The sequence below is a fragment of the Amphiprion ocellaris genome, chromosome 16, assembly GCF_022539595.1.
Source record: "Amphiprion ocellaris isolate individual 3 ecotype Okinawa chromosome 16, ASM2253959v1, whole genome shotgun sequence".
Classification (NCBI taxonomy): Eukaryota; Metazoa; Chordata; class Actinopteri; family Pomacentridae; genus Amphiprion; species Amphiprion ocellaris.
Genome location: NC_072781.1, coordinates 25079413 through 25100844, shown reverse-complemented (window position 1 = coordinate 25100844; position 21432 = coordinate 25079413). Strand labels below are relative to the sequence as shown.

At 42.9% G+C, this 21432-nt stretch overlaps 2 protein-coding genes across 3 annotated transcripts in view; both read right to left on the bottom strand.

Moving 5' to 3' along the window:
- Nucleotides 1-9081: 9081 nt before the first annotated feature.
- On the bottom strand, nucleotides 9082-12685 carry zfp36l2 (zinc finger protein 36, C3H type-like 2). Its single transcript, XM_023276787.2, has 2 exons — nucleotides 12370-12685; nucleotides 9082-12173 (listed from the first exon to the last, which is right to left on the bottom strand). Exons 1-2 carry the CDS (start codon nucleotides 12457-12459, stop codon nucleotides 10974-10976), a joined length of 1290 nt encoding a protein of 429 aa, XP_023132555.1. The 5' UTR covers nucleotides 12460-12685; the 3' UTR covers nucleotides 9082-10973.
- Nucleotides 12686-15332: 2647 nt separating this feature from the next.
- Nucleotides 15333-21432, bottom strand: part of thada (THADA armadillo repeat containing) — a 129141-nt gene continuing 123041 nt past the window's right edge. For both annotated transcript variants that reach the window (XM_023276786.3, XM_035951242.2), the window contains exons 37-38: nucleotides 17265-17428; nucleotides 15333-15930 (exon numbers count right to left, since the gene is read on the bottom strand). In XM_023276786.3, coding sequence (XP_023132554.3) covers nucleotides 15577-15930; nucleotides 17265-17428 — 518 coding nt within the window. In that variant the 3' untranslated portion in view covers nucleotides 15333-15576. The remainder of the gene's footprint in view (nucleotides 15931-17264; nucleotides 17429-21432) is intronic.

The following is a 21432-nucleotide window of genomic DNA, read 5'->3' as shown; positions in this document are numbered from 1 at the left end:
TTCAAACGGCCTAATGGATATCAAATGATGCATAACATCAACATACAACAAGATTATAAATACATATGAGTCCCTGAGGGTAAGGTCACAGTCCTGATGCTTTTCACTCAATGACAGCACGGCAACATGCTTAAAGTGAAATGTTCACCATCTTAGTTTAGCATCTTTGCATGACCAAATTAACACTGATTATTGAAAAAATCTCAAAAGAAAAGTTAAGGGATTGCTAAAGTTAAAAGAATTTATGCTGCATGAAATGTTGACCCAAATTTCTTGACAAACTGTCCAACATTTCATCCATCCATCCATTATCTATACACCGCTCAATCCTCACTAGGGTCGCGGGGGGGCTGGAGTCTATCCCAGCTGACTCAGGTGAAGGCAGGGGACACCCTGGACAGGTCACCAGTCTGTCACAGGGCCACATATATAGACAAACAATCACTCTCACATTCACACCTACGGGCAATTTAGAATAATCAATTAACCTCAGCATATTTTTGGACTGTGGGAGGAAGCCGGAGTACCCGGAGAAAACCCACGCATGCACAGGGAGAACATGCAAACTCCATGCAGAAAGATCCCGGGAAAGCCGGGACGCGAACCAGGGATCTTCTAGCTGCAAGGCGAAAGTGCTAACCACTACGCCACTGTGCAGCCCTCCAACATTTCACTATATCCAAATTGTTAAACAATGTCAACCTTATGCTAACATGAAAGGAAAAGTCTGGAGATGACCAAAATCTGTCGGGTTCATGAACCGTAAACATCTTTGAGTAGATGATGAGATATTTCACAAGACACGTCCAAAACTACATAAAAAGTAATTAGGATTCATCATGTGATCTATTGATATCTGCACCAAATGTCATAGTAGTTAAATATTTCAGTGTGGGCCAGATGTGGCGGATTGACAAACCGACATTGCACAGCAAAGCTCAGACAGAAGATTTCAGTTTATTTAATCCTAAAACCACATAACATTCTCTCATTAAATCGAAATAATGCGAAACGTAATCAGGAAACGATATGTCAGGCACTAATTAGCAAGGAAATGCAAAATACGAGAGTCATACAATGACAGCAACATACTGTACACGCTGTAAAAATATTCAATTTCACATGATTATTATTTGGCAGGTGTTTGACTTTAACAAGAAACATCAGCAAAACTGATTTGAAAAATGGGACTTTGCTAATTAGAAAAAACTGTTCTGTGGTTGTAGCTTGTCAGGGTACTGGCATTTATGTGGCGTAATGAATGTAGGACACTTCCTTCCCCTGGCCTCTGCTATAAGTGTGGCCATAAGGCATGACGGCTACATTACACATTATGTCTCTATGATATGTTGCATACTGTGGTATGATATGGTGGTCATAAAGACGGATAGCAGGCCTTCTCTCCCTGCATGACAATCTGATTCTGGCCCTGAGCCTGGGTAATCACTGAGAGGCCGGGCTCATTCACAACACCAGCTAAACCCGTCCCACACAGCCACTCACTCAGCACAGTTATGCTATTTGTACAGTATAAACATTTTGGATGATTATATGTAATTACCCAGAGCAGCACGGACATCCACGGATGGACTCACACAAACCTGCACACACTGACCTCAGGGATTCTCTTCCATGCTGAAAAGTGTTTACTGAGTAATAAGGCAATAGTGAAAGAAGTCTGAGATGTGCTCCCTGCCAAGATCCTCTCCAAATAAACACCCCCATTAAGTATTTTCATGTCAATGTCCTCACTTATTGCCTTACTCCATAATTTCACTTCCTTCTCTGTCACTCTCTGCTCCCTCAAACTACAGCGCTGACCGTCAGGCTTCATTCCTCAAGATCTAATGTGGCTGTGTAGCTCTCTGTCTTCACAGTGCCATCGGTCTCGCCTCATAGAAACTTCCTTCTCACCTTTCTAGCTCAGCTGCCAATCATGTGTTCTGAGCCCACGCCTGGGCTAAGTAAAGCCCCTTACTGAACTAGACAGGACATGTTACATTTTACAGCTGCGTCTCTCAAACACCAGGGCCTGAGACTTTGACGCCTGCCCTCCGTCTCTTCCTGACAAAACAGTGTTATACACCGATCAGGCATAACATTGTGACCACCTGCCTAATATTGTGTGGCATCTGGTATCAAGGACTGTTGCCATGGGAGGTGTGGGGTTGCTTGACCTGCAATGTTCAGATGGGTGGTACATGTCAAACACCCACATGAATGTCAGGACTCAAGGTTTCCCAGCAGAACATTGCATTTATAGCAAGACGATCAATTTCTTCACTTCACCTTTCAGTGGTCATAATGTAGTGGTTGATCGGTGTATAATAGTAGTCAAATAAAAGAGACAAAGTTGTGCTAATACTAAAATTAACCAACCTTTTCATTAAATATCTTCAAAGAACCCAGAGGATCTTTTTGCACGTGTTTTTTCATCTAGTTAAACATTTTCTTAACAGGAAGTACACTTGACGTCAAACAGGAAACTGAGGTATACAGTCGATGGGCAACACATTACTTATGTAAAGGGTCTTTTTCTTTTAATTTGTCACCTGTCATTAGCTCTATAATAAAGCAGTGAAAATGCTGTGGGGAAAATTGGACAGATTTAGCCTTTTGCTACAGCTAGAACTATTTATCAGTGAGCGCAGGAAGTTCATTCACATGGGAAGGGGAGGTTTGATGTCCTGTGGGGAGTGGTTATCTTGTGTTGTACATTTATCCTGGTTTCTTTCACAGATTAAAGGGCAGCCAAGAATATTGTGACCTCTGAAATAAAGAAGCCAAAGACAGAATTAGAGCCAGGCCATGTTAGCATGTCTGTGTACCTCATTAACCATGCCACAGTGAAACTTCCACCCACACTCTCAGCCTGGCCTACATGATTCTTGAAACATCTTTATACAGAGCCTTTTGCCTAAAAACCGCCCCGCCGGGCCGTTAATGGTATTTACACCCTCTGCATTATTTACATTGGGAAAGGAGTAAAGAAAACATGTTTTATGAGAATGTTCCACCCGTAAAGACGTGATGTCAGCACCATGGCCTTGTATACAGGGTGAGGCGAGGTAAACAAACACTTCTCCCATCTTTCTCTCTCCGTCATTTGCAGGGAAGTCAGAGTGAGCAGCGCCTTCCTCTCTGCTCGCTGGTCCTGGCCGTTGATTCACATTCGGAGCTCAGAGTCGGGGGCCTGAACGAGAGCCAGGGGCTAGTGTTAGTAGACCGTGGAGAGACCAAGGGAAGTACCTCATCCGACACACACAGCGCAAGGAACCAAGAGAAGCATCTCTTCTGCATTGCTCATACATATGCACACTCTCGCTGTGGAGCCACAAGCACTAGCAGTAAACACTCAGGCCTCTCACAGGATGCTCTGTAAATATTTACAACTCGGCATGCGTTAAAGGGAGAGGACCGTGGCGGAACAGGCAGGACCGGCTGAACGTGACCAGTCCGGCCAACTGCCTCCACCCACCACACATCTCCATCCGCTCCACCCCCACCAACCCATCACTGGACTCCCAGTCCGCTGAGTAAACAACTTATTCAGTGAGCTAAAAGCTAATGTAAACTGTCACCTCCTGTCAGTGGAGGTGAATGTACATCAGAAATGTTTGCATCAGGCAAAATAGTGGCTAATGTTGAGTTTACTCTTCACTGTATCACTGTTTAAAGCTGACAGACTCATTATGTTACATGGTCCATATAGTTACATGCTATTATGCCACTAACCCAAAATTTGGTCTTTGAAGATCCTTCTGCCAAAAGCCCTATCAGACAGAAGATTTTGCCATTATTTTCTTGTTTTAAGTGGTGTACAACAATATAAAACCAGTGGTGATTCTGTAACTGGTATTGTACCAGTGCTGACCAGTAGCCACTATGGTCTGAAGTGTCTGCTGTTTAGTGCTTGTACTGTGTAGTGGCTGTATCTAAGCTTTTTCCATTGAAAGTAGCTGCTTTTTGAGGATAGAAACGAGGTGAACTTAAATAATTAAGTTGCAGGGCATACAACCAAAATCATCAGCTCAACTGATCGACAGCGAGCAGAATGGGACCACTAGTAACATGTTCCCTGCTGAGGAATAATGTTTTAGCTTGTGATAAAATCATTCAAATGTATCGTGTGAAATGTAGTGTACCAGCACTGGTCCATTTTGGAGCTGCACAGTGGCTCGGTGGTTAGCATCGTCGCCTCGCAGCTAGAAGATCCCCGGGCTGGGATCTTTCTGCATGGAGTTTGCATGTTCTCCCTGCATGTGTGGATTTCCTCCGGGTTCTCCAGCTTCCTCCCACAGTCCAAAAACATGCTGAGGTTAATTGGTAATTCTAAATTGTCTGTAGGTGTGAATATGAGTGTGATTGTTTGTCTGTACATGTAGTCCTGTGATAGACTGGTGACCTGTCCAGGGTGTCCCCTGCCTTCACCATAAGTCAGCTGGGATAGACTCCAGCCCCCCATGACCCTAATGAGGATTAAGTGGTGCATAGATAATGATGGGTGGATGGATGGTCCATTTTGATGTTTGTCATGTTTTGCCTCAATAACAAACTTCCCATTTGAAGGCCTCCAAAATGCACTGCTGGGTGTTACATCTGCCCAGTGTTCAGATTGCAAACTTAGAGCGTTCTAAGATTTACACACATGGACAAAATTGTTGGTACCCCTCAGTTAATGAAAGAAAAACCCACAATGGTCACAGAAATCATTTGACACTGACAAAAGTAATAATAAATAAAAATCAGATATTGCTTTTGAATCGTGGTTCAACAGAATTACTTTAAAAAAATAAACTCATGAAACAGGCCTGGACAAAAATGATGGTACCCTTAACTTAATATTTAGCAGTTTTGTCTCGTCTGTCCATAGGACATTCTCCCAGAAGCTTTGTGGCTTGTCAACATGCAGTTTAGCAAATACCAGTCTGGCTTTTTTAGGATTTATTTTCAGCAATGGTGTCCTCCTTGGACGTCTCCCATGAAGTCCACTTTGGCTCAAACAATGACGGATGGTGAGATCTGACGCTGACTTACCTTGACCTTGGAGTTCAACTTTAATGTCTTTAGAGGTTGTTCTGGGCTCTATTGTTACCATTCATATTATCCGTCTCTTCCATTTGTAGTCACAGGAACATCAAGCTGCTTGGAGATGGTCTTCTAGCCTTTACCTTTAACATGCTTGTCTATAATTTTCTTTCTAATCTCCTGAGACAACTCTCTCCTTGGCTTCCTCTGGTCCATGTTTAGTGTGGTACACACCATGTCACCAAACAGCACAGTGACTACTTGTAACCCTATAAATAGGCTGACTGACTGATTACAAGTTTGTAGACACCTGTGATGCTAATTAGAGGACACACCTTGATTGAACATGTCCCTATGGTCACATTATTTTCAGTCTTTTCTAGTGGTACCATCATTTTTGTCCAGGCCTGTTTCATGAGTTTATTTTTTAAAATAATTCTGTTAAACCACGGTTCAAAAGCAATGTCTGATTTTCACTGGTTAATTTACATAGAATTTTTATTTATTATTACTTTTGTCAGATTCAAATTATTTCTGTGACCATTGTGGGTTTTTTCTTTCATTAACCGAGGGGTACCAACTATTTTGTCCATGTGTGTACAATGCCTTATTTATACATTTAAACATAACATTTCAGAAAATGTGTATATAAAACACTTTTGGGGAAGTGTCATGCTGATTTATTAGTTTAAAATTTCACCTTATTTACCTGTAGTGTCTCTGCTTGAGTCAATGAAGTGAACCTGTAATCTTCAACAACCATCTACACTTAGCAGACACTAGCCACCTTTATACATTATACCAGACTAAGTAGACTAAAGCTCTAACAGTCAAACTCCTGAGTGTGCTGAACTGAGAAATTATGTGTTTCATTGCTCATGGATTTAAGCTGTCATGCTTTAGAGAAAGACCATGGTATTTATTTGCTGAGAAGTTCTACGTTATGCTCTAACTTACAGGCCTCACAGAACTCCTGCTGCCTCTGGATCAAGATAATTGGGGAATGAATCCCATTAGACTATAGCTTCCTGCCTTGTCTTGGTAGATAGCTTTCCTACTGACTGAAGAAATCACATGCGTTTATATTTCTCAAAGTTGCAGCCAACTGAACAACTGAACTTTTAAGTATTGTTTTTATTGAAGGTTTCTAGGAAGTCTGATAGCTGTTTGAGCCTGTAGTGCCAGTTGGGTGGGGTTTCAGCCAGTAGCACACAAATACACGCGCACACATTGTTTCACTGTGGAACTAGAACAGGGTCACGTAAAGTTGACAACCACAGGTAAGCACAGAGACGGGACTTTCAAGGGTGGATTTAGAAGACTAGTGTGAATCAGGGTCAAGGAGTCACCAGAGATTCTAATGGGGTTCTCCTCGCTACCATGGAAAACTGTTTACTTTCACTTTAGTTATTAGTTGCAATTATAGCTCATTAAGAATAGGAATACTTTGCTTAAATCCTTCACTTTTATAATTAAATCAACAGACAAAAAATCTATGGGGAAACTCATCAAATGAAAGGTTATCAGAGTCTAACTGGAGGTTTGTGACATAGAAATGATTAACAACCTCTGCTCTCTGCTTCTCATTTGGCAAATTTCCAGTCATCTGGCATCCATATATTCTACAGCAAGGTCTAAAAAGCTATATGCTGTTACCACTTGACCTCAGGTCTGGGCTTAACATGCCAAAACAATACCAGGACGAGCGTCGAGCTTCCCAGCACAGCAGTAGAACACAAATAGTAACTTCTAGAAGTCGTCGGCCGCCACTACAGAGGAGAAGGGAAACTGGAGGAGGAGGAAAAACAGCAGGACGAAGAAGAGGTGGAAATGGGTGGTGGCTGGGAAGTGGGACTCTTCCTGCCCTAATCACAAGTCAGAGAGTGTTTCCTTTCATTGTAGGAGCTCCAGACCCCATTAACCAGCAAGACCCCTGCTTACACACACACAAACAGCACCGCATACACATCCTTTATAGAAAAAGTTCATCTTTTACAGACATAACATATATGAATGTTAATACATTCACTCAAGCATTATATGCAGGTTTGCTGATTGACACACTGAGCCACACACTCTCATGTTCTCACACACACTCTGGGTCGCAGGTACGTGGATCCTACTTGGCAGGGCCCTGGCGCATTGTGCAGCCCTTTGGCTCTGCTCTGATAAACACTTCATTATGAAATCCTGAGGACACAGTAAATATTTGCCGAGGCGCTTATCAGCCTGGCTTATCTTGGCGGGAACACCAAGCACCACATGACTCCCGGGCCTTTTATTTTCTTAATGCATTTGCTGCTGCCGATAACTAGGCAGAAGTGCCCCGCATAATAAAGTTCTTCTTTGAAAGGCTCCTGGAAATCCAGGCACCACAACAACAGTAACTTCGTGCTGAAATGTCGGCCATGAGGTCCAGACGTGACTGCATGTGATGCTGTAATCAGAGTTTGCAGTGAAATTGGATTTATTTCAGCTGGAGAGCTGTAAATTTCACCACTGTCCCAATTTTACCTGCGCAGGTGACTGATAGTAGAAACACATTTACAGCTGCAGAGTTAATCAGTTACAGGGTTATGTCAGGTCTTGATAGGTCCACCTCTGAAGTAATTTCCCTCACATAACAACTTTCAGATGGAAGAACAACATTTAAGGTCGCTGGGATGCGACTGAAGCGCATTTATTATGGTACATTTTGCCATTTATTTAACAGTAGAGGTGCTGCAATGTGTGAAAGTTAACAGTTAATAAATAATACGGGTACAAGAATATCACAAATAATTCAGTGGCAGTCACAGTTTGGCTGAGACTCCAACATGGAACAACAGCACAGTTATGGGTACAGATGCCTACATACACTCCTGTGTTGAGGGTAATTATACCAACAAAGAGACAAAACACAATAAGCTAAGTTAAAACACAACAAAGAAAAAACAACTCCACGGATATCACAATAAAAAAGACAGTTACTTATTTAGATTAAAAATGTACAATTTATTTCAAAAACATCTTTAAAAAACCCAGTTGGGGCTCCTCATACTGCTTCAGATGTTCAGATATTTCCTCTCTAAACATCTCAGATGGTTTCTATTTGAGGTCCAGTTATTTCACAAAAAAAAACTAAATTTAGTTAAAATAATTTTAAAAATTACAGCATAAACTTGCTTTTCCTCCTTTAGTCTTGTCATGATCGCTCAGATTAAACTTGTGACCCTCAGGAGGGCCTGATTGGGAACCGCTGGACTAAACTAGCTGCTTTAATTTGACCAAAGGACTGTAGAACGAGTACTTTCACTTTTGATGCTTTAAGTCCAGTTCTCAGATCCTACTTAAGCACTTGTACTTTAACTTTGTTGCATTGGTGCTTCAGGTTCTGAGTACTTCTTCTGATACAGCTCAGTCTTCATACAAGTGGCTGCTCTCAGAGAAGGGGAATGCTATTGTATATTATACTATAAAACTATCATAATGCCGGACTTATTAAAAGATTAACATCTTATCCTCATGGCAATGATCCAGCCTAACTCACCAACACATTCAGCTGACATGCCTGCGGCTCTGCCCTCCTAAACATTTTCCATTTTGACATTCCAGAGCTGTCACGGTGCAGACAGCTCATCGCGGTGTTTGAGCAGAACATTGCACATTATGTAATACTACATAACCTTTATTTAGGGCTACAGGTTTCTGTGTCACTTCTCCGCTTTCATTATAAGCCTTCAAAGGCAGGCCTTTGTGTCACAGAGCACCACCCATAGGTTAGCCTGCAGTTCAGACAGGAGACGGGGTTCAGGGTGATGTCTGTCTCTGGTCAGTGCTTTTACTGTATGCTGAGGACAAGCCTCCCCCTCCAGTCTCAGGCCAAGTAGTGTCAAGCAGCAGCTGGAGCTCCGCTATGCTGCCTCCAGGCTTTTTCCACTGCAGCAGGAAGACTATTTGCTCACACCTGATGTGTTTATGTGAGCAACACTCACTGGAAGTCACGTTTCAGAGGCACTAATGTTCCAACTGTTGAATCCTCACACTCACATCTGCAAGAAACCACAACCTGGAGCTTTTTCAAAATGACTTTTATTGGGAGAACTACAAAAAAATGTACAGTACAAAGTTAACAGTCTCACACTCAATTTGTAGTGAACTGACTCCCCAAAAAATATTACAACTCTCGTTGTCTTTTTGTCCGTTTTTTGTTACATTCAAAAAGCTTTACTTCTGATAAAGTAGTCAAAAGTACATAGTGCGCATCCCCCTGTACCTACTATGTACAAACCAAACGTGTTCATCCACTTCCCTCTAGAAAACTCTCAAGACTAGATCTCAATATCAAAAAACAAAAAAAAGAGTAAAAGGAAATCAAAATAAGAGGAATGGGGATTTAGAGAAAGGTTACGGTTGTTTTTGTCAGAGTGTCTGAGTGGTAACAACCTTTAAAAAAAAAAATCCAACACTACATTCAGTTCAACCTGTGTATAAAACGATGCCATGTAGGAAAAATACTTTATTTGGTTAATTTTAAGGCATGTCAAGATGGTGAACCCCATAGGCACTACACAATAATACTGGGGCACAAGGGATTGCTACATTCTTTAGCACGTGGCTGGAATCACAGTGTGACCTCGTGCAAACAGAGAGAAAACAAAAATACTTTTTGGTTAATTTATTGACTTGGGTTCTTTGTCACTGAAGTCTGATCTAGATCAACAAAAAGAAGTAAGGTTTGGACGGTCTGTACAACCACATTGTTTATACATTCTACAGAAACATCTAAATAGGGTTCCTCCAAAAAAAAAAAAAGCCTTCTACAGCACTGACACACAACCTCAGGAGCAAACAGCAATCACGCAAACTTTTTTTTTTAATAAACGTAAACAAGGAAACAAAATTAATGAAATAAATATCACATACGTTCTCTTAAATTAAGATTTTTTTTACTCATTTACAATAAAAATAACCGAGTGAAGTTACAAAAAAAGGAGAAAAAACAAAATATATATATTACTGTGAAAAGAACATACACTCCACTTTATGCAGATTAATAATGGCGATCATAATTTAAACATAAAAGAATATAGATCTATTGCTTCATCATACTTGATAAATACAGTATGGACACAAATTACCAATGTAGCCTATACTTTTTTCACAAGATAATAAATAAGTTAAATAGTCCATAGCCAGTTATGCACCGCTATGTAAATCACTCAAAAACAGCTAAAAAAATATATATTCAACCATCAGCAGTGATTTCCCCAAACAAACCCAACTCAAGAGTGCTTTTTAACCAAGCAACAAACTAGACTAACCAAAAACCACTGGGTGGCGCTGGGAGAAGACAAGTCTGGAATGGAAGTTGAAGCTTTCAGAGAAGAAAGAAAAAAACAAACATTTTGATAAAGGAAAAAAATGTTACTTTAAGTCAAGGCATATTCTTGGCAGGATGGGAGGAAATCTGAAACCGCTTACAGTCTCTTCTTCTTGTCAAGTCATGTTACACACACATCTAATCCCAGGAAAAGTGTGGCTTGCCTGATAGAGCAAAAAAAGGGAGAGCGGGCTGCCGTGAGCCCCTGGGCAAGGCACTGATGGAATGCCTTCTGTTTGCTATCTAAGTTTTAATACAGCTATATTACATACAAGGAAAAAAATACTACACTAATGCCAGGTCAAGGACACTTTAAACTGTATGAAGCTCTATTGATCCCTGTGGGTGAAACTCTTCTCTTGCCCCCCTCCAGGGAGGTCCGAGCAGAGGCAGCACCCTGGAGCTGGTAGGGATTCAATGTCTTGCTCAAAGGCACTTCAGCAGGGTGGATGCTGCTGAAACAGGGTGGAGAGCCGGAGGGGGTGACGGGGCTCAACCTGGGTTCCTCCGCTTGAAGGACAGTCTACCTCACTCTCTGACACCCCCCCGGAGCCGTCCGTAATCCACATGAAAACGAAACACATTAGTCATCTGAAATCGACAGCCTGCTGAAGATTGGCAAACGCCTTCCAGCGTCCAGACTCGGGGACTCGGAGCCGCTGAGGCTCCCGGAAGAGCTGAGGGACCCGCTCGCATAGCTCTCCCGGTCAGAGAGCGAGTCTGGCGGGCTGGGAGGAGGCTCGAACACCGGCGACTCGCTGAGGCGGCGCAGCGCCTGCAAGTGGCTCATGTTGTAGGTCGGAGGGGAGGACGGGCACACGCTGCTCTGCATGTTCCCGTAGTAGGCACCGCTGGAGTGGTTGTTGGCGTAGCCGCTGGGGGTGTGCACAGCCAGGGGAGCCAGCAGGGCTTTTAAGTCCTGTCCGGGGAAAGAGAAGGCACTGTTGATGCAGGACACGGAGTTGGGAGACAGAACTTCTTCGTAGAAGCTGGAGGCGGAGGTGCAGGAGGAGGCTGTGGTGGGAGGCGGAGGGGTCCGGGACGTGGGGCTGTCGAGCAGGGGAGACTCGAGTCCGTGGTGGGTGGAGAAGCCGGAGAAGCTGAGGCTGTGGTGAAGCTTTGGTCTGTCCCGCTGGGTGTAGCCGAGCTGCTGCGGCGGCAGGACCTCCCTCTGGCCGTAGCCGCACAGCTCCCGGGCTGACCTGGGCTCCCCCGCCTGCACGTTGGCATTGGCGGGCGGAGCGGGCCGGCGCTCGTCGGCGTTGTGGATAAAGTGACACCGGGGGCCGTACGGGCAGAAACCGATGGTATGGAAGGTGCGGCACGGCTCCGTTTTGTACTTAGGGTGGCGGGACAAGCTCCTCAACTCGTGGTAGCCGTGAGCGAACTGACATTTCTCCCCGTACTTGCACGACCCGTTCTCCTCGAAGGGCCGGCACAGCTCGGTCTTGTAGCGGGTGGAGTTAATCTGAGAGCCGGGCTTCTGCTGCAGGACGCCCCGGTCTCCGTTCTCGCTGTAAGCGCGGTCGCGGAACTTGTTCTCCTTGTTCATGAGGGCCGTGGCGCTGCTGTTGCTGCTCGGTGTGTTCTCCTTCAGACTGCCGTAGGAACCCAGGGAGTATTTGTTGCCGTTGTTCATCGCCTCCACGTTGCTGGTCGAGTTTCTGCGGAAAAATCCCGGTGTGAAGGAGCCGGAGCCCGGGGTTGTGACCGGAGCCCCCACCGCTTTCTTGTCCAGCATGCTGTTGATGTGGAGGGCGTTCATGTTCATGCTTTTATCCTGCTGTTGGAGAGAAAGGACACATGTTAGCAAAGTATTCAAACTGTGCCACCGTTCTGACCACATGGCGGGTATGAGACTTTATTTGCCTGCAACTTGTTGCAGCTGAACACATGGCCGCTAATTCAGCGCCAAAGCGTTGCAAACCGAATGCAAAATGACGACAAAAAACCCTCCTCGTAACTTGTTAGATATTTACCTTATAAAGCATGTCCATGTCGTAGAAAGCAGACAAGACGGTCGCTGACATCTCGTTTCCCCAAGTTTGCTGCCGCACTCCCTCTTTCATGGGGGACCGACCAGGATCCTTGAATGCGACGAGCGATTGTTTGTGCCACGACTGGTTTTGGTTGTGGAAAAGTTCGCAAAAGTGGCTGTAAAAGTTTATGTGCAGTTCGAGCCCGTAGAAGAAGAAAACGGGGGGTAAGGTTTGTATTGTTGAGTTGTAGTTGCTTTAATCTCCTCCCCTGCAGAAGCGCTGAACCAGAGTGCTTCACTGTGAGCTGCGGGCTGTTTGCATGGCTATAAAAGCCTGGCGGTGGCCAGGGAGGGGCGAACTCCAGTCGGTGAAAACTTTTGCGAGGAGCCGCCTCCTTCCCTCCTCTCCGAAAAAAAACTTCCATTCACCGGTTGGCCACCTATTCTTCAACACCACGCCTTGAAATCCAACCCCGGCCGCCCCCCCTCCACCATCCCTGCCCTCCACACACCCCTCTCTACTCTTTTTTTTTTCTCCCCCTTCTTTTAATCACACAACCAATTTTGTGGAAGTTGGTTTTGCTCTTTGGGGTGACTCTCGCTGAGAAAGAATGTAGTTCCATCGGGGGAGATCTAGTGTGAATGCAAGCAGCGCATTAATCACAGCCACAGCTGAATCCTGCAGGACAGGAGACGCTGGGTGCAGCTCAAGAGCTTCTTTAGACTAAATGGTTCCTCAGCCCTCCAGTCCTGGGGGTAGAACCAGCGACACCCCTCCAGCCTCTGGCCCAGCACACTTGGGAGCAGACGCATATTCGTAATGGAAGGAAACTCTGCGAGAACCTCTCCCTCCCTCCCTCCCTCCCTCCCCCCCTCTCTCTCCCTGTGGATGGGGTGAGACCACAAGTATGAACAGAGAGGAGTCCAGGCAGAGTGCAGTACAATTTTTAGAATCCACTGGTTGCATAATAAACTTCCAGAGTGCAACAGCAGCCTATTCCAGTCTACACATGGAAAATGGGCAGTTGGTGCCTACTGTTGCTCACATGACCTACTTTTGTCTTATGTAAAAAAAAAACCAACACAAAACTCAACTTTAAAGCGCTGACTTTCACCTTCAGATGAGAAAAGTGTAGCTGTGCAGCGCGGCATGCAGAGTCATTACAGCACTAACTGGATTTGCTCTGGTTAAAACTTTTTCTCTAAGTTGTTTTTCCCCAATCTCAGACTGCAGGAATGTGGTTTTCTAGTGGAGCAGCAGAGCAACACTGCCCCCATGAGAGCAAAATGTGAAGTGACTGGGAAAAGAGTGAGGCGCCACCTGCTGAGCAGAGCTGGTGCAAGATCTAGAGGTGCATTCAGGACAATCAGGCTCTAATATCATCATCTTCTTAATGCTGTTCTGCATTTTTGTGGGGAAGAAATCCTCGATGTCTCAATTCTTTCACAAAGAGATTAAAGTAAAGCTCCAAACACACAAACACATGAGTTTCAAGGATGTTTTCTTCATTGCAACTAAGCATGCCTCCCTAAATAACAAAACCACTCACCCCTTCCTATGTACGATTGAATAGTGCCGTGTGGTTGCAATAATCTGCCCTCATCTCAGCGTGATTTGACCTTCCCAGGATGGCAGAATGTTCACATGAAAATGTCAAACTACTCTCAGTCTAACTCTTGGAGTTATGTCAACTTTAAAAACCACAGTGGAAAGATTGCAGAGTTGGCAGCAGAGGACGGGACTCTATATCAGGGCTCTGAAAGGCAGATATTTTAGTCAGGAGGGTATAAAAAAATAAACAGCATTCAACACATATCATCAGAAACTGCCGGTTTCTGCAACGCTGGTAACCATTAAATCTTTTCCATATATTTTTCACAATTGGAAGGGCGGTTATAAGAGTTTTCTTTCTGTGACATGATTCAATACTGTTAAGTGCGGAATGGTTTGGTTAGAGATGGAAGGAAAGAGGTTAAAAAAAAAAGGGAAAATAGCAACAAGCGAAAAACAAGTGACATAAGAGCTTGGAATCTACTACTACCAACCCTAAAATTAGGCTGAGGGCTGCCCCGAGACTATTTGCAAAGTTGTGATAAATAGTTTAATGTGAAGGACAGACACAGCGAGGCTCCTGAGAAATCCCTCGAACATGTCCTCGTCCGCAGAAACCGCTCTCCCATCACACGGCTCTGTTTTTATTGGGGGATGTTAAGCTGTTCCAAAACATTACGTCAGTTTTACTGTACCAGGAAACATGGCTACCAGGGAGAGAGAAGGGTCCAGCTGTATGAGAGGGCAGCGTGAATACACACACACACACACACACACACACACACACACACACACACACACACACACACACACACACACACACACACACACACACACACACACACACACACACACACACGGAGGACAGTAGTCCATTGTGCCTGCCTCCTAATTACATAACCAGGAAAACTAGAGGGAAGCATAAAAACTCAGTCCAATGGGAAGAATCCCGCAGTAAATTAAATATCACAGGAAAATAACACCTCGTATAAACATACAGTAGAAGCCAAAGCACCCACTGAAATACAACTTTGGTGACGTGTCGGCGCAAACACTTGCTCTCACAATCCCATGTCTCCGCTCGCTCCACAGTCTCGGCACTGAAGTTGGTGCTCGAAGCTTTGGGCGCTGAGTTGTTTGGTTCTGACCTTAAATCCCCTGGTAGACATGGTAGAAAGCAGGACGCTCTGTGCGCTCAATGCTGACGCTGTTGAAGTTTGTCGTGTGACACATTCCCGCTGATAACAGAACACTGCATCAAGTGTTGTTTTGCACAAGTTCGGCCTGAACTATTGGTATGGCTTCACAACAGCCACACATCTCCACACGTTCACAAAGCGTTAGTATTATTACTGTCTGTGAGTGCTTTGAACATCTCTTCGCAAAATTCACACCATTAAAGACGCAAACCATTCAGTTTTATCGCTTTCATTTTAGAAGAACAGTGGAATACAAATGAAGAAACAGTAATCATACAAATTAAAAAACAACCAGTGGGAGCAACAGTTCTAAGACATATTAGGAAAAGACAGTAGAAAGTAAAAAAACAAAATCCTCTTTCCTTTTTTACTTTGACTTGATAATTAAAAGACTTCCCCACAAAGCCAGTCTGTGGTCACCTCTGTCGGTTCATTAAAGTTTGTGTGATTACTTAACTTATGAACAATTGGTGCCGTTACAGGCAAACCCCGCTAACTCCTTTAGCCTCTCCAGCACATCCAGAGCCAGTGTGGCCCTCTGATGTCGCAGCGTCAGCCGGGCGTGCTCCATGGTGCAGGAGAACTGAGGCAGGGCTGGGAGGGAGTCCAGGGCCCGCTGGGAGCTCAGAGCCTTGGCCTGGGCCCGGCTGTGGATTCGGTGGACCTGCTCCAGCCCTGCACTTCCCGGTCCCTGGGTCTGCTTGGAGGTCATGGTGAGGGTGCTGAGGTGTCTGTGCAGCAGCTTGACCCACTGGACCGGCTCAGCCCACAGGTTCAGATCCCCCTTCTCAAACAGGAAGTCCTCTTCATCCTGCACACAGGCAGAATGGAAGTCAGTTTACTGCATGTTCATTTGAAGCAGTGTTTTTTGTAATTTAGAGATGCGTGTCTGCTGACTAGCAAATTCAAGTCCAACATTCACTCTCATAGCTCTGTTTCCATCAACTCCTCAGAGGAAAATCCGGCTCTTTAGCTGCTAAATGGTCCAATTTTTTTGAGTAAGTTCTGACTGACTTAAAACACATGACTGATCATGTTTTTGTTTCTTTCTGTTTCAGTATGAAACATGGTCAATACCAAAAAACAAACTGTGAGGATTTCTCTTCATCTGTCTCTTGTAGATGGTAAAAGTTTTGTTTCTTCTTCAAGTTTTTTCACTGGTTAGCAAATAACTGTTTTTGTTTCTTGCGTGGATTATTTGAAAGTTTGCTTCAAATTCACTTGACAACTATATGGAAACACAGCTTTTGTTTTTGTCTGTTTTTCGGTTCCAGGTAGGATGTAGTTTTTTTTTTCCTTACAGAGAAAAGCTACCTGTTACGGCTGGAACACTAAACCACAATAAACCAAAACAATACACATGCAGGCCTGCAAATCAAAACAGAGAGCTCAAAAACACACAAAAAAAGTCTGTAGAACTGAGAGAAACTTGCAAAATTAGGTGTAACAGTCTCTGGGTTTGAATCTGTGAGTGACAGCTTTCACATTACATAAAGTCACTAGACTCATAGTCACAAGAAGCAGCAGTTTATGGTTACTTTGCTGAAAGTTGTAACCTACAATGCCTCTCAGAATGCAGCAGAACCAAACAGGAACCAAAACTAAACAGATGGCTAAACAAAGTGTGGGTGGAGAGCAGAAACCTTGGTGTCTTAAAGCACTCTGCTATTTTGACTACTTGTGTGAGCAGAATTAAACAAGAGCAACAAGCTATCTGTCCCTGTCACTCCACACTTTACAGACACAATGTTAAACATCAGTCGCAGGCCCAACATTGGGTCGACCGATGTTTCAATATAAAACTCAATAAAAAAACAAAAATGGTTAAAGAACAAGCAGTTCATGGCCAAGTGCTGTGTAGACACTAAAAATGAAACAGTAACAGTTAAGTTATACTTAATAAAAATCATTGTTAGCACGTCTAGTCTGTACTGTGAACATCATGAACTGTTCCTTCGGACTGCTCATGATGTTCTCGTACCAAAGTGCAACAATCTAAGTTGCCAGTATGTATTTGCTCTGAGGTCACTATGACAAATTCATGAAAAATACTAAACTGTCTAATAAAGTCAACAAAAAGGCAAAAAAAAACCCCCAAACTTAAAACATAAAAACAAAAATAAGAGCAACATGACAGACACTCACCAGACTGGAAGCTTCGTCATCGTTGCCTTCGTCCTCTCCCAGCAGCCACTCAGTGAGAGCGAGGACGCCGGCTGGTATCTGCCTCCACAGCGCCAACAATCCACACAGCAGCTCCACACCGGAGTCCAGGGCTGCCGGGGGACACATGGACACACCGCCCACATCTGAGCAGAAGAGAGAAAGTGAATTTATATCAAGAATCTGCACACGGTGTTTGACATACACTGCCCGTCCAAAAAAAAAAAAAAAAGTTGCACATTCTAATGTTTCATTGGACCACCTTTAGCTCTGAGAACGACAAACATTAGTCGTGGCATTGTTTCGATAAGCTTCTGCAAAGTCACAGCATTTATTTCTGTCCAGAGATGCATTCATTTTCCACCAAGATCTTATATTCATGATGGGAGAGTCGGACCACTGTGCAAAGTCTTCTCCAGCACATCCCAAAGATTCTTAGTGGGGCTGATGTCTGGATTCTGTGGAGGCCAATCCATGTGTGAAAATGATGTCTCATGCTCCCTGATCCACTCATTCTCAGTGTGAGCCCCATGAATCCTGGCATCATCATCTTGGAACATGCCCATGTCATCAGGGAAGAAAAACTCCATTGATGGAAAGACCTGATCATTCAGAATGTTCAGATAATCAGCTGACCTCATTCTTTGGGAACATAATGTTACTGAACTTGACCAACCCCAGATCATAACTCTAACCCCCACAGGCTTGTAGGCACTAGACATGATGAGTGCATCACTTCATCTGCCTCGTCTTACCCTGATGCCCCCATCACTTTGGAACACGGTAAATCTGGACTCATCAGACCACATGACCGACCACATTTCTGATGATGGTTCATCACTATCCTTCCAGGTTTTAATAATGCGTTGGATGGTTCTTAACCTGATTTTAGTAGTTTCAGAAATCTCCTTAGTTGTTTTCTTTGCTTGATGCAGGACAATATTTTCACCCTTCGATAACAGATTAACATCTTTTCTACGGCCACACGATATGTCTTCCAGCATGGTTGTTTAAGAAATAAGAAGCTCCTCACTGCATCAGCTAGGGTTAAATAAGTTGTAGCAGCTGAAACGTATTCATCACTGCAGTAATTATCCAATGGAAGGCTCTTACCTTTTTGCTTAGTTAAAACCAAGCGACAACTTTTTTTGGGGGGCAGGTAGTGTATATGACAAACAAAATTAGTTTACAGAATTAAGCTTATAAGGAGGTAAGTGGTCAGAGTTACAACTAAGGAAGAAAAAAAAGGCAAAATTGTGAGGTCTTAAAGGTCAACACAAGTGTTTCATGATTTAGTGATTTACTAAATAAGGTGGAACCACTTACACTTCAAAACTGTCTCAGATAATAAAGGCTTTAGTAATATATAAATTGGATGTGAGGAATCATTTGCAGTGCAGTGAGATATTAAATGTGACTATTTATGTCTTAGAAAACATGTATATTTTAATTTATATAGGTACTTATATGGAGAATATTCAGGGTATACTAACTTTCCCATGGCTTTGATCATTTAGCTGAATATTACTGAGGTAATGTTTTGTAATTTCACATCTACCGTATGAGTTTTTTCAAATATAGATTAAAACCTACTGTTAATATCATTATACAGCATTATTTCTAACTTTCAGTCAGAAAGTATATATTAGCATTAGCTAAGTTAGTGACACAAAGATTCTAGGTCTTTATATTTTGTACTAACAACTAACCCAAGTTTGTTTATTTAGTGTTTAAAATGAATAAATAATGAATATGGATATATTAGTAGATATTTTACAGTCTAACTAGCCTAAGCCTAAACTTATAAAGAGTTTGTGCAAGTTCCTCTATCATGCTTTCAGTGTAAACTGGTCAGATATTAACAGGTTAATGTTTGTTTAGTCAGTAAGCTGTGTTAGCTTTGCAACAGTTACATTTGACAGGTACTAAATGTAAATATTTCATAAAATCTAATATGTATATAGGAATTTATTATTTAGAGGACATGTGCACAGTGTAACTAGATTGTGTCTGAATTTATGAAGAGTTGGTGCGTCATGTTTTCTTATTACCTCTTTTCAATCTTAACAGGTTGCAAATTAGTGAGCTAAAATTTGTTTTGCCTGTATACTAAATTTGCTCCCTAATAGTTATATGTGACAATTGTAATATTTAAATATTTTGTGAAAATCAATCTGTAATATTTAGTATTCGAATTTAATTTGAAGTGCTGGTGCATGCCTCTTTATTACTTATTTTCAACTTAAACTGGCCATATATTGGCAAGCTTATGTTAATTTTTGTCACTAAGCTAAACTGTACTTGACAGTTACTTGGTGTAAGTATGTATTCAGAAACTCATCTGAATGAAATAGTGTTATTGTAACTTTGTGATTCTACACTGAGAAGCCATATACAGTATAAGACGTGGTGAAATTTGAATTTACAGGAGCTGATTCAGCTGGCTTTGTGTATTCTTTTGCCTTTTGAGGATATTAGCATTGTGAAATTAGATGTAATTAGTGGAATAGTGGACATTTTGAGTACCTAAATTGAAATATGGGTAGTGCATAATACTGTGGAGCATATTTGCTTATGAGGAAATGGAGAAAAACATACAAGAGGGACAGTAATAAGTTTAAAAGCCTATGTGAAAAAATCAGTTGTTGGTCCAGTAAGTGAGTTTACATGCTCGCAAGTCAGTCATGAAATGGGGAAACCTCGTTTCCTCCATCAACATTAGATTAAAAAGACTGTACACAGAGTTAGATTTGTGGGAAAAAAAGCATCAGTATTCAGCCACGTATAGAATACGTTTCAACAAGAGAGCATGTGAACGTCATTGGCCCGGCCCACGGAGTATCATGTGCAGCCATGGCATGAAAGGAAAAAACATTACTCGTAATGGTGTGTCCCTGAATCTAAAATAATTAAATCCAATGTCTGACTAAAACTTGAGCTGAAATAAATTATTTTAAATAAATCAGTTTCCACATCTGAACAGTGGACTATTTGTAAAATTCAGACGCTTTCACACTCAAAGGAAAAATGTGTGCACGTATGTCCACTGCGTCCGCAAGTCCAAGAACAGAGAAAAAAACTTTTCAGGCTTCAGGATTATCAAATCAAATATAAATAAATATTCCAGGCTGGTTTAAAAAATATGGCATGCAGGACGAATAACTGCTGCATGAAAACATGTTTTCTACCTTCACCTGATTTCCTCCAATAACCTTGTTTCTTGTTGGCATGTTATTGCTGGCGCTGCGATGTTTGAATGACGCATGGCTGACGCTATGTTCCAAACTTAGTGTGAGTGTGTTTGCGCATGTGTGTCTTCTCCGGGCTTGGACGGCCTTCTGGGAAACAAAACTATAACTCATACACAACCAACCACCATCAGGGTGTGTATGAGTGGATTCAAAAATATTCTGTACCAATACACACACACACACACACACACACACACACACACACACACACACACACACACACACACACACACACACACACACACACACACACTTGAACTGTTGCTCTTAATGTTGGGTTTCCGTGTTAATGAATGGATGGACGGACTGTCTCGATGTGTGATCTTCATGTGTCATTACGTGACTTCCAGTAAAACACTTTAAAATCACATTAAGTAATTATTTTGCTATTTGTAGACTTCAACAAACAGTCTTCTGTTGCCGTAAAGCTTCTCCACACTTAGTCAAAGGCAGGCAGTACACATAGTGTTGTATAAGACACTGGAGGAAATGTGAGTGCGACGACGCACACTTCAAATGCAGGGAAAACATAACGTATGACTTCATTTAATGGCTCCAGTTGTCCACGCAGCAACTATCTGACACAGAGGTTGTGTGTTGTTCTTCCACCTTGACCATCCTCACCACAGCTGACACCCAGATAACACCAGAGACTTCAAAAGGCTTTGAGAGCCACTAGCCAAAACACTACTGCTACGGGAGGACAGGAGGGAGGGTGGAGGTATACGGACCCCCATCAGCACACATACAGTTTAAAACACACACATACAGGACTGGGAACCCAGATTGTTTTTCATCTTCAGAGAGGAGGCATAAAATCGAAGCAGAGCCTGAAGTCTGAGCGGAGAAGGAAACCCGCTCTGTGAACATAAGAGCCTGTTGATTGTACTGTATTAGAG

Bases quoted from the DNA above. Each gene is read 5' to 3' on its own strand.
- zfp36l2 (XM_023276787.2), bottom strand. From the start codon at position 12,459: ATGAAAGAGGGAGTGCGGCAGCAAACTTGGGGAAACGAGATGTCAGCG. The intron at 12,174-12,369 runs GTAAATATCTAA...TCTCTCCAACAG, and splicing joins ACATGGACATGCTTTATAAG to CAGGATAAAAGCATGAACAT.